Source organism: Grammomys surdaster, unplaced genomic scaffold (assembly GCF_004785775.1).
Source record: "Grammomys surdaster isolate TR1022 unplaced genomic scaffold, NIH_TR_1.0 126219, whole genome shotgun sequence".
In the NCBI taxonomy this organism is placed as follows: domain Eukaryota; kingdom Metazoa; phylum Chordata; class Mammalia; order Rodentia; family Muridae; genus Grammomys; species Grammomys surdaster.
Genome location: NW_021621022.1, coordinates 475,419 through 492,943, shown reverse-complemented (window position 1 = coordinate 492,943; position 17,525 = coordinate 475,419). Strand labels below are relative to the sequence as shown.

Sequence of the window (17,525 nt, the reverse complement as noted above, 5' to 3'; positions counted from 1 at the left end):
AGCTAGGTCCCTTGTGGGACACAGTTCCTTCTGCTGCCTCCGGATTGAGAATGTAGAACTCCTTCTCTGGCACTGTGTCTGCCTGTATGCCTCCATGCTTCCTGCCATGATGATAATGGACTGAACCTCTGAAACTGTAAGCCAACCCTAATTAAATGTTTTCCTTTATAGGAGTTGCCGTGATCATGGTATCTCTTTACAGCAATAGAAACCCTAATTAGGACAATTCTGAAATGTAGTATTCTCATATACAATCAAATAAAGTCCACCTGCCGTAAAAACAAAAACAAAACTAACCAACCAACTAAAATCAACCAAAAACTGTTATTGTTCAACTGTAAGCTAAAGGGAGTTGGCAGTCTGGAGTCTGCAGCCCTAGGACCCGATTAACTGCCTGAAGGCTACATTGTGTGTTAAGGTGGACTAAAGCAACGGGTCATAGAAAGGTAGGGCTGCCAAGGTGAAGGTTGTACAAGGATGCTTGGAGAAATCAGGGGATACTAGAGCATTTTTTTAAATGAGAATTTACTATGTACTGTTTTGATCTGACAGATTTTTGAGACCGACAACGTCTCTGTTCTCATTGAGTTTAAGAGCGGTGCAGGAAGCAAGCATAAACACACACATCGCACTCATATGTATTTGTGGAGTGGAAACAAGCGTGCTATTTATAAAACCGAAGCAGAGCAAGAGAACAGGGTTTGAGGGTGGCTGCTATTTGAGGAGACCCTAAAGAAGCCAAAAGCGCAAAGCACGCGTGGCCGTTCTTTTTCTAATTTTCCAAGCTGTAGGGAGCAAGGTGCGCCCCCGGAACTCCGCCTCTCTCTTCCGATAGGCCGCAAGGTGCCATCTCCAGAGTTGCCCCGCCCATTACCCCGCCTAGAGGTGGGGCTTCGAGCCCGCGCTCAGAGAGCGCCGAGCCGAAAGCGCGCGCACAGCTCTCCCGGCATGCTTCTTGTCATCTCACGGCGTGGCTCAGGCCCGCGCCCGGCATGCTGGGAACTGTAGTTTCCGCCCCCCACCCCCGCCCCGCTTCAGGGGTGCCGGTAAAAGCTGCTAGGTCGGGCTCCATTTCTAGCACATGACTAGCGGCTGTGGGGAGGCCTTACGAAGGGGTGAGGGCAGGGTTACCGCGACAGCCGGCAGGCCAGCGCTCCGGCCTTCTCCGGCGCGCGCCTCTCCTCAGCGCCGCCCCCGCGCCGCGGCCACCTCGCGCTCCAGGCGTCACGGAGCGCGCGCTCCTCCCCCTCCGTCCCCTCCCGCTCGACTCGCCGCCGCCGCCGCCGCAGGAGCAGCCGCCTCCGGAGCCGCGCGCAGCCATGGCCGAGAACCCCGGCTTGGAGAACCACCGCATCAAGAGCTTCAAGAACAAGGGCCGCGATGTGGAGGCGAGTGTGCTCCGCTGCTGGCCGGGCCGGGTGGCCGGGAGGGGAGGGGCGGGGGCCCGCGGCCGCTGGCTCTCGCCGGCTGGCGGTCAGTCGGAGTTGGCCGCCGCCTCGGGGCGCCGCGGCCCGGGCAGCAGCCGCCCTCTGAGCGGCTAGCGCGGCACCTGGGACCGCTGAGCGCTCGGCCCCGCTGCGCGGGCGCGGCCTGGCGTCGGAGGGGAAGGGATGTGGAGCCGAGGCGGGGTCCGCGGGCCGCGCGGGAGGACGGACCGGGATGCAGCCGCCCCTCGTGCCGACCGCACCGCCGGGGCCGGGCCGCCGCTCGTGTCGGCAGCCGGTGCAGCCTCCCGCGCTGCCGCACATGGAGCCTCGGTCCCCGCGCTTACCTTGTGCGAGCCGGGCCCAGGCGGGCGGTGGCAGCCCTCAGAGGGGGGTGGGGACCAGCCGGGTAACTGACTTGTTTGAGGGTGGTGGATGGGGGAGGGTAGGATGCGCCAAGACCATTTTCTTATATTCCAGTGCTGTCCTTTGGATCAGTCTTCCCGAGCTGTTGCAGCTCGTACCCCTGTGACTGCTGGCATTTGGAGCGAGCTAAATAAAGGTGGACAATAGTTTACCATCTATTGTGTTGAAGCTTTGGGAAGGAGGTTGTGCAGACCTCTGATCTTGGGATTTTTTTTTTAAGCTGGTTTTGGAGTGGAAGTATGAATAATAGGAAGATAATTTCTTTGACCTGTTTTCCAGAAATAAATTGGATACATAGATTCCTACATCCGTGTATATACCACATGCTACCGAGCTAGTAGATTTTCCAAGTGGTTGCAAAACTGTAAACATTCATTGTGGTCACTCAGTTTGCTGCTACTCAGCATGTTGCCATTGTCTCATTAAGGTGACATTAGCAGCTACTATTTGCAAACTCTGCTTATTGAGGTAGCGCTAGAGGTCTCTCTCCTCCCACTAAAACCAATGAAGTGTAATAGGACAAACTTCACTGGGACCCAACCTCAGGATTTGATGGGGAAAATAGTTTAAAGCCCACTTCCTCGTCTCTATTCTAATAGTAGGTAATATGATTTGTGTAGTCCAATAGTTTTTGGTAAAAGGCTAGTTGGTAAATACAGGGTTTGGTTTGATTAAGAATCAGATGAAGCTGGGCCATTTTTCAGAGCTACAAAATTAAATATGAATTGGAAAAAACCTGGGGGAATATCTGTGGAATTCCCATTTGAGTGAGACTATATAGGTCTTCTATCTCTGTCCTGATCACATTTAAGTTTCTTTTTTGAGAATTACTTCCAAACAAAAGTGAAACCTAGCACATGGAACAGCCATCAGTCTGGTTTTTGATAAGACTTAGTTTTGATTTTTTTCTACCAGTAATTTTTCCGTGTGTGTGTGTGTGTGTGTGTGGTGTGTAGTCTCTCTTGCTTTTTGTTTGTTTTCTTTTTGAGACAGGGCCTTACACAGCAGACTGGTTGAGCACAGAGAATAATCCTGCCTCAGTGTCCCAAGTGCTGGGATTACAGGCATGGGCCACCACACTCTATCCCACCAGTAATTTTTCTTGAGGCTGTCTTTTATTACTGGAAGCAAAACCTGAATGGTTTATATGGATGCTTGTATTGCTTGTACATTCTTTACTCTTCTGGATGTTGGTGTAAGTTTTTGTCATGATTCACTTGAGCATTGTGTCCTGTTTGTTTAATGATACCTTGTAAGGACTTCTGCATGTAATAGATCCACAGCAGATATTAGCTGCTTAGTAGAAGGTAACAAGTGGCTTGCGGATACATGAAAAAGACAGTAGAGTTGCCACGCCATTCTGTCTGATTTTGTTTACAACATTTCATTTCCAAGTCTATGTTTGTATGTATGTCTAGGACATGAAATTGGCATTCAAACGGTAGTTTTTTGTGGCAGACACAAAGAACTATATATTGGTATGCTATATCAAGAACTTGATACCTGATTAAATCGTTAAGTGATGTGGCACTATCGTTTACTAGGGAAAAGAATTTAATACAAAATCACCATATTTCTGTAATGTGCTGGTCGAGCATTCATTCATTCATTTGCTAAGTAACTATTAGGTGACTATAGTACAAACAATGATGAAGTCTGATTTTTTTTCGAGACAGGGTCTCTCAGGGTTAGCCCTGATTGTCCTGGAACTCACTCTGTAGACCAGGCTGGCCTCGAACTCAGAAATCTGTCTGCCTCTGCCTCCCAAGTGCTGGGATTAAAGGCATGCACCACCACCGCCCAGCATCTGATTAATTTCTAATAAATAAATGGGAATGAACTGATCCTGAAGAGTCAAAGAAAAGGTTGGTTGCGCACTCAGTAATCTCAGCACTTGAGGGGGAAGCAGCAAGTTAGGGGTTCAAAGTCATCCTGAGCTATAGGACACCCTATCTCAAAAAATAAGCAAATGAAGTGAAAAGGAGTTAACCGGGGAAGGGGAGGGCCAGGGTGGAAGAAGTGGGTAGGCTTTTGAGGAACACTAGATGAAAAGTTCTAGAACTGCAACAGGACTGCTTTTACTAAGGGGATATGGGGAGGGGGCGGGTGCTAGAAATGTGGTGGAAGGGTAATCTGGGATCTGGTCTAATCTAGGGTCTTTATTGTGGGTTTCAACAGAACTTAGAGGACATGCAGCCATATTAAATTTCGTTTTTCCCATTAAAAGCCATGCTGCATTTGAGTCAGTACAAGTTAGCACTGTAATTAAGTAGTTGTGATTATTCGTGTGTTTGATATTATTTCTTTCTTTACAAATAGTGTAGACAAAAGATAAAACACTTTTAAATTATGCAGTCATCTGGTACAAGGAAAATAAGGCAGCATTCTCTGAGGGCTGTGAGTGAGTAGAAAAAGGGTTGCAGGGAGACACCATCTTAGAGACATTCTGTTAATAGTGACTTTATCAAAGGGCTTTGGAGTACAGAATGGAGTGGTAGATCTTAGAGGAAGTATATGTCAAACTTGAGATGGGCAGATGAGAAATTAGTGAATATAGTTACAGGTGCAAAAGAGGCATAATTACAGGAGTTGGTCTGGTGGGATAGTGTTGCAAGAAGTGTTGTCTGTAACAAGGGATTTTCTAAAAATTAAGGCTGGACATAGTGGCTATAACTTGAAATCAGGACTTGATGACCCTTCTCATTCATCTCTTTTGCTCTTCCTCTTAATCTTCCTTCCCTTCCTCATCTTTTTTGTATAAAGGTCACAGAAGATAGCATACATGCATAGGTAGGAGTGAAGAAGCTAAATCATTGGTAGTGACTGAGGCTTGGATAAGGGAATCAGATTTTTATAGCCAACCTAGAAAGACAAGTGAAGAAGAAATGGGACTGAGTTTGTGTCTCAATGCTAGACATTTTTCATGTAAGGCATTGATCCTGAAGCTTTTTAAAAAAGAAAGTTGTTTTTTTCTTTTCAGATTTAGAAAGGTGTATAAAACAGAAATATTCTGCTTAGTGAATGATTCTTTTTTTTTTTTTTTTAAATATTTATTTATTTATTTATTTTATATATGAGTACACTGTAGCTGTCTTCAGACACACCAGAAGAGGGCATCCAATCTCATTACAGATGGTTGTGAGCCACCATGTGGTTGCTGGGAATTGAACTCAGGACCTCTGGAAGAGCAGTCAGTGCTCTTAACCGCTGAGCCATCTCTCCAGCCCCTAGTGAATGATTCTTAAACAGACATTCAGGTAGCTGGAGCCCAAGGTAACCTTGTCTTATTCACATGGGTGTGCATAAACTTCAACAATATGACTTTTTGTTTGTTTGTTTGTTTTTAGGACAGGATTTTTCTGTTGTGGCCTTGGCTGTCGTGGAAGTCACTCTATATGTAGACCAGGCTGGCCTCTCAGAGATCTGCTGGGATCAAAAGTGTGCGCCACCACTACCTAGCTAACTTTTTGTTTATTCATCTGTTTTTTTTTTTTTTTTTTTGTGCATGAGACACAATTTACTTATAGAAGTCAGGACAGCTTACAGGAGTTGGTTGTTTCCTTTCTTGGGTGGAGGTCAAACTTAGGTTGCCAGGTTTAGTGGCAAGTACCTTTACCTACTGAGCTATTTGGATGGCCTGGATATGGCATTTTTGTCAATAATTAATAATAACAAAGTAAGAAACTAGTCGTTTGAATGACCCCCATAGGCTTGTATATTTGAGTGGTTGCTCCCCACTTGGGGGAACTGTTAAAGAATTTGGAGGTGTGGCTTTGCTGGAAGAGGTGTGTCATTTTGTCACTGGGGGTGGGCTTTGAGGTTTAAAAGCTTGCACCAGGCCTAGTTGCATTTTCTTTTTTCTGCCTGCACTTTGTGAATTAGATGTGTGCTCTCAGCTACTATTATAGTGGCTGGCCAGCTGGCCTACCTGCCTGCTGCCCTCCCACTTGCCTGTCTGCCTCTGCCCTCTAGGCCATGATGATCACAGTCTAGCCCTGAAACTGTAAGCAAGTCCCCAGTTAAAAGCTTCCTTCTATAAATTGCTTTGGTCATGATGTCTCCTCACAGCAATATAGCAACTAAGAAACCTTAACACTTAATGAGTGTTTATGATGTTAAGTACTTTATATGGATTATTTATTTGCCCACAGCCATCCCATGAAAGTAGGCACTATTACAATTCCCATTTGCTGTGGAAGAAACCTGAGGCCTACAACTCTTCAATATCCCTGAGTTACAACATGGTAAGGGACTGAGCCTGGGCTTGTGTCAGAACTCTGTGACTCTAAACCAGAGAGCTCTCTCTTGCTCATTTTGCTCTCTTCCACTGAGGGAAACTGTGGCTTGGCATGAGTGAAGCATGTCTGAAGGTTTGTAAGCCAGGAAAGTAGTGAAGAAATGCTGACTGTATCATAAAATTTCTATTTGGTGCTGTAAAACATTAATAATATATTTTATATAGTTTATCATTTGAATTTATTTGCCTTTTTTTTTACTCTTGAAAGGTTTTATTCTTATTAGCAGAGAGTTGTTTTATAAAACAAAACAAAAACACCTGAATTCTTGCTTTAACAAACCCTGAACATTTAGCCTTTAGATTTAGTACCAAAGATAAAACACATTTTCATTTGTAATCAATTTCCAGTGCATTTCCAAAATTGTCTTCTCTCTGGACCTTCTATTGTATTAGTAAAAGGTTCTCCATGATTTCCTACACACAGTTCTCTTGTATACTGCTGGTATACAAGACACCTTCATATATCTCTATGATCAGTAAGATTATGATTCTCCCACACTATCGTTCTAATGAAACAGATCTTCAGAAGGCCCCCATAAGGTCTTTGCTGACCGCCTGTGTTCTGTGCTATCAGCTTGCTGTGCTCTAGTGCTTTCCTGAGTGAATTTGTCTTCACTTGTTTGGAATAGAGATAGTCTACATGTATATGGTTTTAAAGTATGGGGCCTATTAAGATGACTAGTAAGTGTAGAGACCTTGCAGTGTCACTGGTCATTTAGTAATTGGTTGGTAAAATTTCATACATACTTTTTAAGAAAAGGGACTAGATAATAAATATACTTTTTAAAACTATGTATTTAGGGATGAAAGATAAAATATTGTAAGATCTTTTTAAAATTCAGGCTTTTAAAAAAGATTTAAGGTATTTCAAAAAGACTCTCTGTGTGTGTTCACACACATAAGTTCAGATGCCCTCAGAGTCCATAAGAGGGCATTGGATACCCTGGAATTAAGAGTTACAGGTAGTTGTGAAAAATCTCACTTGGATGCTGGAAACTGATCTTTCATCCTTTGCAGAAACAGTGCTCTTAACCAGGGAACCAGCCTTCCAGCCTCTGTAAGGTCATTTCTTTTGAGCCAAACCCAGTCTGTTTTGCTTTAACATACTTTTGTAAGGTGAACAAACTCATACTTGAGTGTAAACTAGAAGAAAGATTAGTACAGAATTCATAGTTTATGTTTATTTTATTAGCATGTTGAGATTTAGCCTTTCTAAATAATGGCAATTGAACACAAAGTGTTTTTAGGGAATCACAATTCTCCTTTTTGGCTCCATTTAATCACTTTCAATGTCTCGAAGGTGCTTATAGCTCCATCCTTCGCCATACTTTTCTATTCCTAAATTTGCAGACTGTGCCATTTTTCAGGAATCTCGGAGTCATATGTCAGGCACTAGTTTTGAATTTGCCGACAGGGAGGAGGTTGAGGGTGTGTGTCCCTTTTCCTGGCCCATTCAGTCTTGACTTTTTTTTGCCTTTGCCAGCTCCACTGCCTATTCATTGAGTGTAGGTAGGCATGTGTTAGGATTGTGCCTGTGAGTCTTCCTCTATGACCAACTATTCTTGTTCACACCAGCAGTTCTTTTAGCTTTAACCAACACTTCTCTGAGGTGGGGAGGGGGATGGCAAGAACAGGAATGAGATCTATTTTAGTCCTCTGCTGGAGGGGTCACACAGACACCTCAGCAGCTTCTCGTGCTCAGCGAGTGGTAAAGCCATGTTCTCTTTGTGTTCTTATTGCCCTAACTGTGACTAAATTTGAAACCTGAGAATCTTCTTGGATTCCTTCCTTACCTTCACCTCCAGTCAGATGTCAGTCAGTCAGTGTAGCTTCAATCTCTGTGGTGTTTGGATTTTAGCCTCGACTGTTTATTCTAACTTTGTCCTCCTCCTGCTTCTCCATACTTGAGGCCTCATTGCCTGTCACCTGGCAGTATAAAAATTTCCTTCAGTGGTGCCCTTCCTTTAGTTCACTGGGATCTTTCAGTAAGCCTGATGCTTTTTTTTCCTCACCACCCCTCCCTTCCCTCACTCAGTTAAGCTCTACAACACTGAACGTCTTATATGCTTATACATAATCTGGAGTCTGCCCTCTCCTCTTTCCCAGGGCTGTTTCTATTCTCAGGGCTATCTTGCTGACTGAAATATCCTTTTCTGCCTCCTGTTGACTGGCTAATTCCTACCTCTTAAGTACTGTAGATCAAGGTACTTTTCTTTGCTCCTGAGGGAATTTTTGTTATTGTAGTAGTAGTAATGAATTGAATTGTGTTTTGTCTGTTTTCCCATCTGTGGGGGTTTTTGAGGTACCGACTCTAACCTTCAGTGTCTACTGAACAATATGGTTGAAACAAAGGAACCACCAAAACAATCTTTGAATGCACCCATACTGGTACTGTCATTTTCCCAAAGTGTGTACACACACACACACCACACACGCGTGCGCTTGCTTGCTTGCTTATACATTTAATTAATTTTATGCATGTGAGTGTTTTTCATGCATGTATGTCTGTGTACCAACATGCCTGGTGCCTGAGGTAGCCAGAAGAGCATGTTTGATCCCCTGAAACTGGAGATACAGACTGTTGCCACTGCTGGCATGTGTTCAGCCTATATTTCCCCGATTAGGCCCTGGTGGTTTGAGGAGAAAGCAAGAGTGAGAATCCTGGTGGAACTCCCACAGAGCTGCTAGTGACCATCTTGTCTTTAGATGGCCAACAAAGGAACAGGCACAGTAGTACACTTTAGAACTGAGACTATTACTCCTATACTGTCTTTCCCTTTTACTTTGAAAATAGAATCTAAACATTAAGACAGGTAAAGTGTTAGGAGATTAAGGCAAGTGCTTAGTAGATTAAGATTCATTACACAAGCCTTTGGATACTGGCTTATATTTACTTTGCACAATGTTTTCAAGGTTCATCCTTACTGTAGCATGTATAAAATTTTCCTTCCTTTAATATTCCATTGTATGTATGTACTGCATTTTGCCTATCCCAGTGGTTCTCAACCTGTGGATTGCGACCCCTTTGGTGTGAGTGTTGAACGACACCTTCAAGGGGTGGCCCAAGACCGTCAGAAAATACAGATACTTACATTATGATTCATAAGTGTAACAAAATTACAGTTGTGAAGTAGCAACGAATAGTTTTAAGGTTGGGAGACACCACAACATGAGGACCTGTATTAAAGGGTTGCATTATTAGGAAGGTTGAGAACCACTGCTCTGTTCCTTCTATCAGTGAATACTTGAGTTATTTCCTACATTTTGGCTGTTGTTTGTCTACCATTTATTAATTTATTTATTTAGGCCTTTTTTTTTGTTTTAGATAGGGTCCTCATGTATCTACCCAGGTTGGCTTTGAAGTTGTTGTATAGCCAAGGACGACCTTGAACTCTCAATACTCCTGTATGTACCACTGTCCAGTGCTGGGGAACAAACCGAGGGGTTCTAGCATTCTAGGCCAGCACTCTACCAACTGAGCTACATCCTCAGCCTTACTGGTTTTTCTTTGTTTGTTTGTTTGTTTGTTTGTTTTGTTTTGTTTTTGACACAAAGCTTTACTGTATAGTCCAGGCTGGCCTAGAACTTTCAGTGATGCTCCTGCCTCCTAGTAGTGATAGTATTACAGGTGTGTGCATCCTTGTATTTCTCACTATTTAAAATACCATTAATTTGTTGGGGAAAAAAATTAGGTCAGTGTTTTTACATTGCATTGCACCATGGGAAATTATCATTTTTGTGGTTTAGAACAACCAAGAATCAGCAGTTTCATATGGCTGAGCCTAAAAGAAGATCCTAGCACAGGCTTGTCTTTCCTCATGGTGTAGTTTAATTTGTTCCTTATATTCTGCACCATCCTCAGGCTTTTCTGTAAACTGGAAGTTAAACTTACAGAGAAATGATCAGATTCAGTTTGCTTATGACAAGACTTATATAAATCACATTGGCCTTCAAATTCCCTGTGTAGCTAAGCCTATCTTTGAACTTCTAGCCTCCTGCCCATATTTCCTGAGTGTAGGATTACAGGTGTTTACCAGCATTCACAGTTCAGCATTTTTTTATCAAAATTTTTAATTGATGCTATATATTTTAGAGTATATGCTGATAATATTATTTGATAACAGGGTCACAGAAATGAAAGTTACTGTATTTGCTGACATGAATTTTAGATATTTTAGTGAGATGACATACTGGACAACACTTGAAGGAGAAAAAGGTAACATGAACTTTTGCTATCAAGTAAAGGAGTTACAAAGTATATTTCTAGAAAGCTGGCTTCAGAGTCAATGGTATTGTCTTGTGTAACTTGCAGCGTTCCTACATTGACTTTATTTTGCTAGTACAAATCTAACTGTAGCATTCCTTCTAGGTCTGCTCCTATCATGAAGAAAGGGAACAGTGGTAGTAAGGCAACTCCCCTTTCTATGGATTTGCCATACCCTTATTATGTCAGTTATGATATGGAATTGATTATTTGAAATTTTGATTTAAGAAAGTGAAAATATTTTCCCCCCTGACCTAGAGAGTTTTGGCCAGAGAAACTGATGCTGAACAGGTTTTACTGTACTGTAACAGTGACTGACCTCCACAAAGCTGTCAGTAGAGAAATGGAAGAAAGGGAGTGACTGAACTGTCAGGCTTTCTGGTATAGAATTCCTTATCTACCAGTTTTTCTTTTCTTTACCAGTTTTTCTTTTCTTTAGAGTGCCATGTTCTAAATAAAATGTCTTACACTGTTCTCTGCCCTCTTATGTTATAATTTTGTTTTATTGGTTCTTAATATCCATTATACATATCTTTTTTTTATAGTTAATGCCTTAAGTTTCTTAGATAAGTTGAAACTTGGTTTTTTATTCTTATACTTGTGGAGTTTTTGTTCATCTCTTTTGTGAGGCTGAATCTGCTATTTCTGATCTGTCAGCATGTTTTTCTGTAGTATCCTCTTTCTTTTTTTATTTGATTTATAGCCCTAGTGATTAGAGACCAGACTTAATAATATTTAATGTTTTCCCGTGTTCCAGGCAGAGTTTTGTCATAAAATTTATAAACAAGAGAGACAAGAGAAGTGGCCAATGGTAAGGAACACTGGCTCCAGAGGACCTGGGCATGATTCCCTGCACCCACCTGGTGGCTTACAATCTTATATTTGTAACTCCAGTTCTGGGAAATCTGATTCCTCTTCTGTTCTCTGCAGATGCTGCACACATGAGGTGCTCAGATACACATGTAAGCATAACATTCTTACATATAAGATTAAAATGAATTAAAAGAACATACACACAGATGTAGGGAGTTTTAGGGGGAGATCCTTCCCTAGGCCTAATAATTCCCTGTTGTGTGCTAAGTTCTCTAATACCTGTATGCAGTTTGCTGCTAGAGTATAGACAATGCTTGACCATATCTAAGGAAATGGAGTCGGTTATAGAAAGGTTGTACTTGAAAAAGCTCTGGAAATGCTTCAAGGCCTAGCATTTGCAAAGAGTTGAACAGTGACATTACATTTATTATATCTTTTTGGTAACAATGCTTTGATTTGGCCTTTGGAAGCTACTTTCCTGTTATTGGCTATCTCTTGGTAGGTTGTTTTGTTTTGTGTTTTGAAAAGGGGGGTCTTAGGTAGCTTTGGCTGAGGTTGAGTTTGTGGTCCTTTTGCAGGCATCTCCCACATGCTGGGATTGCAGGTGTTTACCACCAAAACCAGTTTTCTTGGTGGGATTTTTCAATCTGAATGCTTTTGTCTCTTCTTTATTTAAAGTGCCTGTTTTAGTCAGGGTTCTCTAGAGTCACAGAACTCATGGGCAGTCTCTATATAGTAAGGGAATTTGTTATGATGACTTACAGTCTGTAGTCCAACTCCCCAACAATGGTCAGCAGCAGCTGTGACTGGAAGTCCAAGAATCTAGCAGTTGCTCAGTCCCACAAGGCGAGCAGGTGAAGAAGAGAGAGAGGATCCTTCTTCTTCCAATGTTGTTATGTAGGTCTCCAGCAGAAGGTGTGGCCCAGATTAAAGATGTGTGCCACCATGCCTGAATCTGGGACTTGCTTTGTCCCAGATGACCTTGAACTCAGAGATCTCCTTGCCTTGGTCTCCTGCTGGGATTCATAGCCACTATGCCTCAAGATCTCCATGCCAAGATCCAGATCAGAAACTTATATCTCCCAGCCTCAAGATCAGGATCACAGGTGAGCCTTCCAATTCTGAATTATAATTCATTCCAGATATAGTCAAGTTGACAACCAGGAATAGCCACTTCAGTGCCTAGCCTTTTTTCTGGCTAACACAAATTAGACTAATTAAGTTCTGTTCCTGGTGTTTTTATATCTTTTTTAAAAAATTGAAAAACTGGGCTGGAGAGATGGCTCAGCGGTTAAGAGCACTGACTGCTCTTCCAGAGGTCATGAGTTCAATTCCCAGCAACCACATGGTGGCTCACAACCATCTGTAATGGGATCTGATGCCCTCTTCTGGTGGGTCTGAAGACAGCTGCAGTGTATTCCTCATATATATAAAATAAATAAATAAAATCTTAAAAAAAAAAAAAGACTTTAAAAAAAAAATTGAAAAACTTTATTTATATGGGGGTAGTGTGAGTTTTTGTGCATTTGTTTGCATATCATATATTGAAAATACTTTAGTACAAATGCATTATGTACTCCTGATCTAGTGCACACTACTGGGCAGCAATGAGGCACAGGGAAGACAATTTGCAGGAGCCTGTTGTCTCATTTCACCATAGGTTCCTGGGATTGATCTTAGGTTGCCAGGCTTGGTGGCAAGTGCTTTTACCCACTTAGCCTCCTGGCTGGCTAGCCCTAGGCATTTTGAGTTGGGCCTCTCTTGGAGGTTTTGTTAAGGAACTATCCATTCCTTCCTGCTATCTACCTCTGTGTGAACTGCTTTGATCCCTGTGTTTCAATAGACTTGAGTCTTCAGAGTATCTTAGTTCTGTGAATTGTTCTGTATCTTCTCAGTATATTCTCTTGCCTCCATGCCTTCCTTTTTTCCTTAAGTTAACTCAAGTTTGTTTGTGATGTTTGTAACATAATTCTTAGGTGATAAACTGTCTTGGAATTGAAGGACTTCCTAGGGCATAGGACTGAGTGTTTAGGAGGTTTTAGGTAAACGTTAACAAGTCATTTTGACTGAAGTGTAAAGACCATCAGTTCTGGACTGATTTCAGTTCTTAACTGAGTTTGAGGAATAAAGCATCAAAGATAAGGATTATCAGTAATTGTGGGACACTTAACAATGAACAAAACACTCTGTGTGTAAGAATACTCTTAATTGCCACGAATGTTCTGTTATGTGGATGAGGAAAATGAGTTAGGTAAATTGCTTAAAAACATGAAACTAGGAAGGGGCAAGACCAGCATTTAGTCCAGCTTTCCAGCCCAGCGTTTTAGTCATCTTCCTACTGTACTCTGCCGCAGGGTTATTGCTTGAAGAATGAGATTAGTACAGGGACCATGGAAAGCAAAGGATACTTAATAGAAATGTATTCTCCGTACAGTGGGCCCTTAGGGAAAACAACTATATATGCTGGCCTGGGTGAGTCAGTGAAGGCGTCTTGACAAATACAGGTGTGTCAGTTGGTGGTAAGTGTTGGATGGGCCTAGAAGAGGCATCATAGTGCATTTAGGGAACTAAAATAATGCAGTATTTCTTAAATGTGGAGTGTTTAGAAAGTTGTGTAGGATAGATAGAGGCTAGACTATGGTAACCCTCTTTTCCTGGGTGGTAAATAGAGTGATTTGTGCATATAGAACTGTTCTTCAGTTGCCACAGAAGACATATTGCTGAGAGCAAAACAACAGGTTGGGAGTAATATAGTTAGAAATCCCATAGATGGCCTGGAATAGTATCAACATTGGGACTTAAAAGCAGGAAAAGTTATTAGGACTATGTATTTGGTGTATTTTACATTGTAGAACATGTTAAAGGCTTTTTTCTGTAAAAAGCCATAATCTTTGAAGCCCAAATAATTGACATTTTGAAGAGCTATATTTCATCTGCTGTGGGTAACTCAGCTTGCCTTGAGCACAAAAGGAAAGGTAGAAAGTTGGTAAGTAAATGGATGTGTTGCTGTGTTCTGATAAAGCTGTGCTTATGAAATCAGGTGATGATCAGATTTGGCTTACAGGGCTCCATACTAAGTAGTGAAACTTAGTTAAAGCAATGAGAGAATGATGAAGATGATAATGTGGAGGCCAGAGAGATGCCATGGCACAGAGGTTCTCAACCTGGGCTTGTGACCCCTTTGGGAGTTACACTAAGATATTTACATCATGATTTACAACAGTAGCAAATTTACGTTTATGAAGTAGCAGTGCAATAGTTTTATGGTTAAGCGTCACCACAACACAAGGAACTGTATATATTAAAGGGTTGCAACATTAGGAAGATTGAGAACCACTAGCTTAGCAGGAAAAGGGTCTTGTTGCCAAGCCTGACAACCTGAGTTTAATTACCAGGACCTCTATGGTAAATAAATGAATGTGATTTTCTTAAAAGATGATAGTGTTGATGAGTAATGATGAAGGAGAAGGGGCCGGGAAAAGAAAGAGCCCCTAGGATATACTATTTTAAAGGCTTAGGGGAAAGGTAGTTGAAGAATAGGTCTGTGGAAGCTTAGCTGCAGTTCAGAACATTAGGGGCAAAGAGCTCCCTGGAAGGGAGTAGTTGGAAGGCTACTGCTTTGGAGGAGATGTCTGATGAGCATTGCAAGTATAAGCCATTTGTCTGGCACTTATGGGCCAGTGAGAAATGGGAAACTGGGAGAGTGGTAGTGGCTGGATGCTGTGTGATGCCAGGGAGCTGATCTAGTTCAGTTTGACTTTGATTTACGTACTTGGTAGTAATGGAAAGGAACAGCTACAGTAAAGAGAGAAGTAGTGTTTTTCTTCTTATTTGTTTATAGTGATAGGATTTACTGCAGGCTAAACTGAGGAAATAAACACAGAAAGAAGCAAGGACCTGGTTAGAAAAGGAACAGAAGAGCCAGGAGGAATTGTAACTGTGCCTTAAGGGCCAGATCCTAAAGGGGCTTCATGTGGAAAGGACCTTGACAAATAAACATGCCCTACAACAGGGGAGCTAATAGGCTACTGAACCTGATGGCTTCTATTTTCTTTTCTTTGACAAAGTTATTTCTGGAGCAGGGTTTGTGAACTTTTTCCATCCTAGGTATATATAAAACAGGTATAGAAATAAGATATTGTTGATAGTCATAAATTTATTTATTTATTTATTTATTTATTTATTTATTTATTTGGTTTTTCAAGACAGGGTTTCTCTGTGTAGCCCTGGCTGTCCTGGAACTCACTCTGTAGACCAGGCTGGCCTCAAACTCTGCCTCTGCCTCCCAAGTGCTGGGATTAAAGGAAGAAATTTATTTTAAATCAATTCTTTGGTACATATGGAATAAAAAACATATTAAAGGCAGAGCAATTTTGCAGATGAATGAGATAGATTATCAGTGCTGTGAAAGATACTTCACATCAGTAAGTAGCATAAAATGGAAGAAATATGTTTAAAAGCTGTTCAGAAACTGTTGGAAATTCTGTACTAATCCCAAGTCCTAAATCATTTGAAAGCTTTTTAGGAAACTCAGACCAGCAGTTCTTTCAGCAATTTTTAATATTTATTTATTTATTTATTTTATTTATTTATTTTTTTATTTTATGTGTATCTGTGGAGGTCAGAGAACAGCTTATAGAAGTCAGTCCTGTCCTTCCACCATGTGGGTCTGAGGATCGGACTCTGGTCCAACTTAGCAGTAAATTCCTTTACCTGGAGAGCTGCTTCATTGGCCTCGAGCAGCAATCTTACCTTCTTTTCTTTTGGATTTTATTTTTTTCTAGACAAGTTTTCTCTTTGTAGTCCTGGCTGTCCTGTAGACCAAGCTGGCCTTGAACTCATAAATCTGCTGTCTCTGCCACTCGAGTGTTAGGACTAAAGATATGTGACACCACCATCTGGCTTGGATTTAATTCAGACTTTTTTATGTGTATAAGTGGTTTGCCTGCATGTATGTTTGTGTCCCGTGTGTATGCCTGGTGCCTGTGGAGGTGAGAAGAGGGCACTGGGTCCCTGGGACTGGAGTAACAGATGGCTATGAGTTGCCATGTGGGTGATGTGCCCTCTGTAAGAGCAACAAGTGCTGTTAGCCATTGAGCCATCCAGCCATTGAGCCATCCTTCTTAAATCCCCCATTATGTTTCTTTAGAAGACATGTATAAAACTCTATAGTTTATAACATAAACTGTGTCTAGAATCTGAGCCACATTAATTTTAAAGTTAATTAATATTTCATGGAGTGCAGTGCAAAGCATGAATGTGTTTAGAACTAAGGCTAAGGCTGTACTAAACTCATGATTTGACATGGCTGAGCAAGCCTAGAAACACCTTGGGCTTATTAAAATGTTTTTAGTTTGTTTTTTATTGTTGGACATTTGGAAGTCGTATTATTATTGCTATATTTTTTGTTACCCGAGAGAAAGTCAGCTATAAGAACTCATACAGGGTTCCAACCCACAGTTTAAGAAGTTGGGCTACGTGTAGAGAACATTCTAAAGAGATGATGCTTAAAGAAAAGATGTTTGGGCTGGAGGGAGGGCTCAATGGTTAAGGGCACTGACTGCTCTTCCAGAGGTCCTGAGTTCAATTCCCAGCAACCACATGGTGGCTCACAACCATCTGATGCCCTCTTCTCTTGTGTCTGAAGACAGCTACAGTGTACTCATATAAAATAAATAAATAAATCTTTAAAAAGAAAAGTAAAGAAAAGATGTTTTGGAGATTGTAGTATAGGACCTTTCCAGGAATGAGAGGTTTAGCTGAAGTAAATACAGAAGATGTTCCTTGACTTAGGATATTTCAGTTTCCTAACTTACAGCTTTTCCCATGATTTGAAAATATGGATACTTCAAGTTTAAAGTTAATTTTCTTGAGCTGATGCTATGTGGCTGCCCTGGGCTAGCTGCACTCAGTACTCTTGTACTGCATGGTGGGTTTGCCCAGATTACTATTATAGTTTGAGGAACATTTGTATCATTGTGTTGTTTTGCTATATTGCTAGTTATGGAAGTTATATTTTATTTCACTTACTTAGTTAGAATTTTGTAAACCAAATTCAAAGTATAGACTTTATCCTTATTTGAATTTTTCTTTTTAAAAAGGAACTAGTGGGGACATCCGGTAGTTCAATAATTCCAAGTTCTTTTTTCTTTTGTCACAAAGGTGAAACTTAAGCCTTAGAGATATGGTTGTCATCGACACACCCAGTTAGCTGGCAGTGTTGTTCATAGTTGCAGAAAAGCAGAATTTAATTTTGCTTTTAGAAAATTTCAAACAAATATAAAGAGAATAACAACTTGAG

General features: G+C 41.5%; 1 protein-coding gene across 1 annotated transcript in view; it reads left to right on the top strand.

Annotated features, from left to right (window-relative positions):
- The first annotated feature begins 1,166 nt into the window (after positions 1–1,166).
- The window catches only part of Kpna3 (karyopherin subunit alpha 3), a 70,021-nt gene continuing 53,662 nt past the window's right edge, over positions 1,167–17,525 (top strand). Inside the window, exon 1 of the mRNA XM_028758713.1 lies at positions 1,167–1,388. Coding sequence (XP_028614546.1) covers positions 1,320–1,388 — 69 coding nt within the window. The 5' untranslated portion in view covers positions 1,167–1,319. The remainder of the gene's footprint in view (positions 1,389–17,525) is intronic.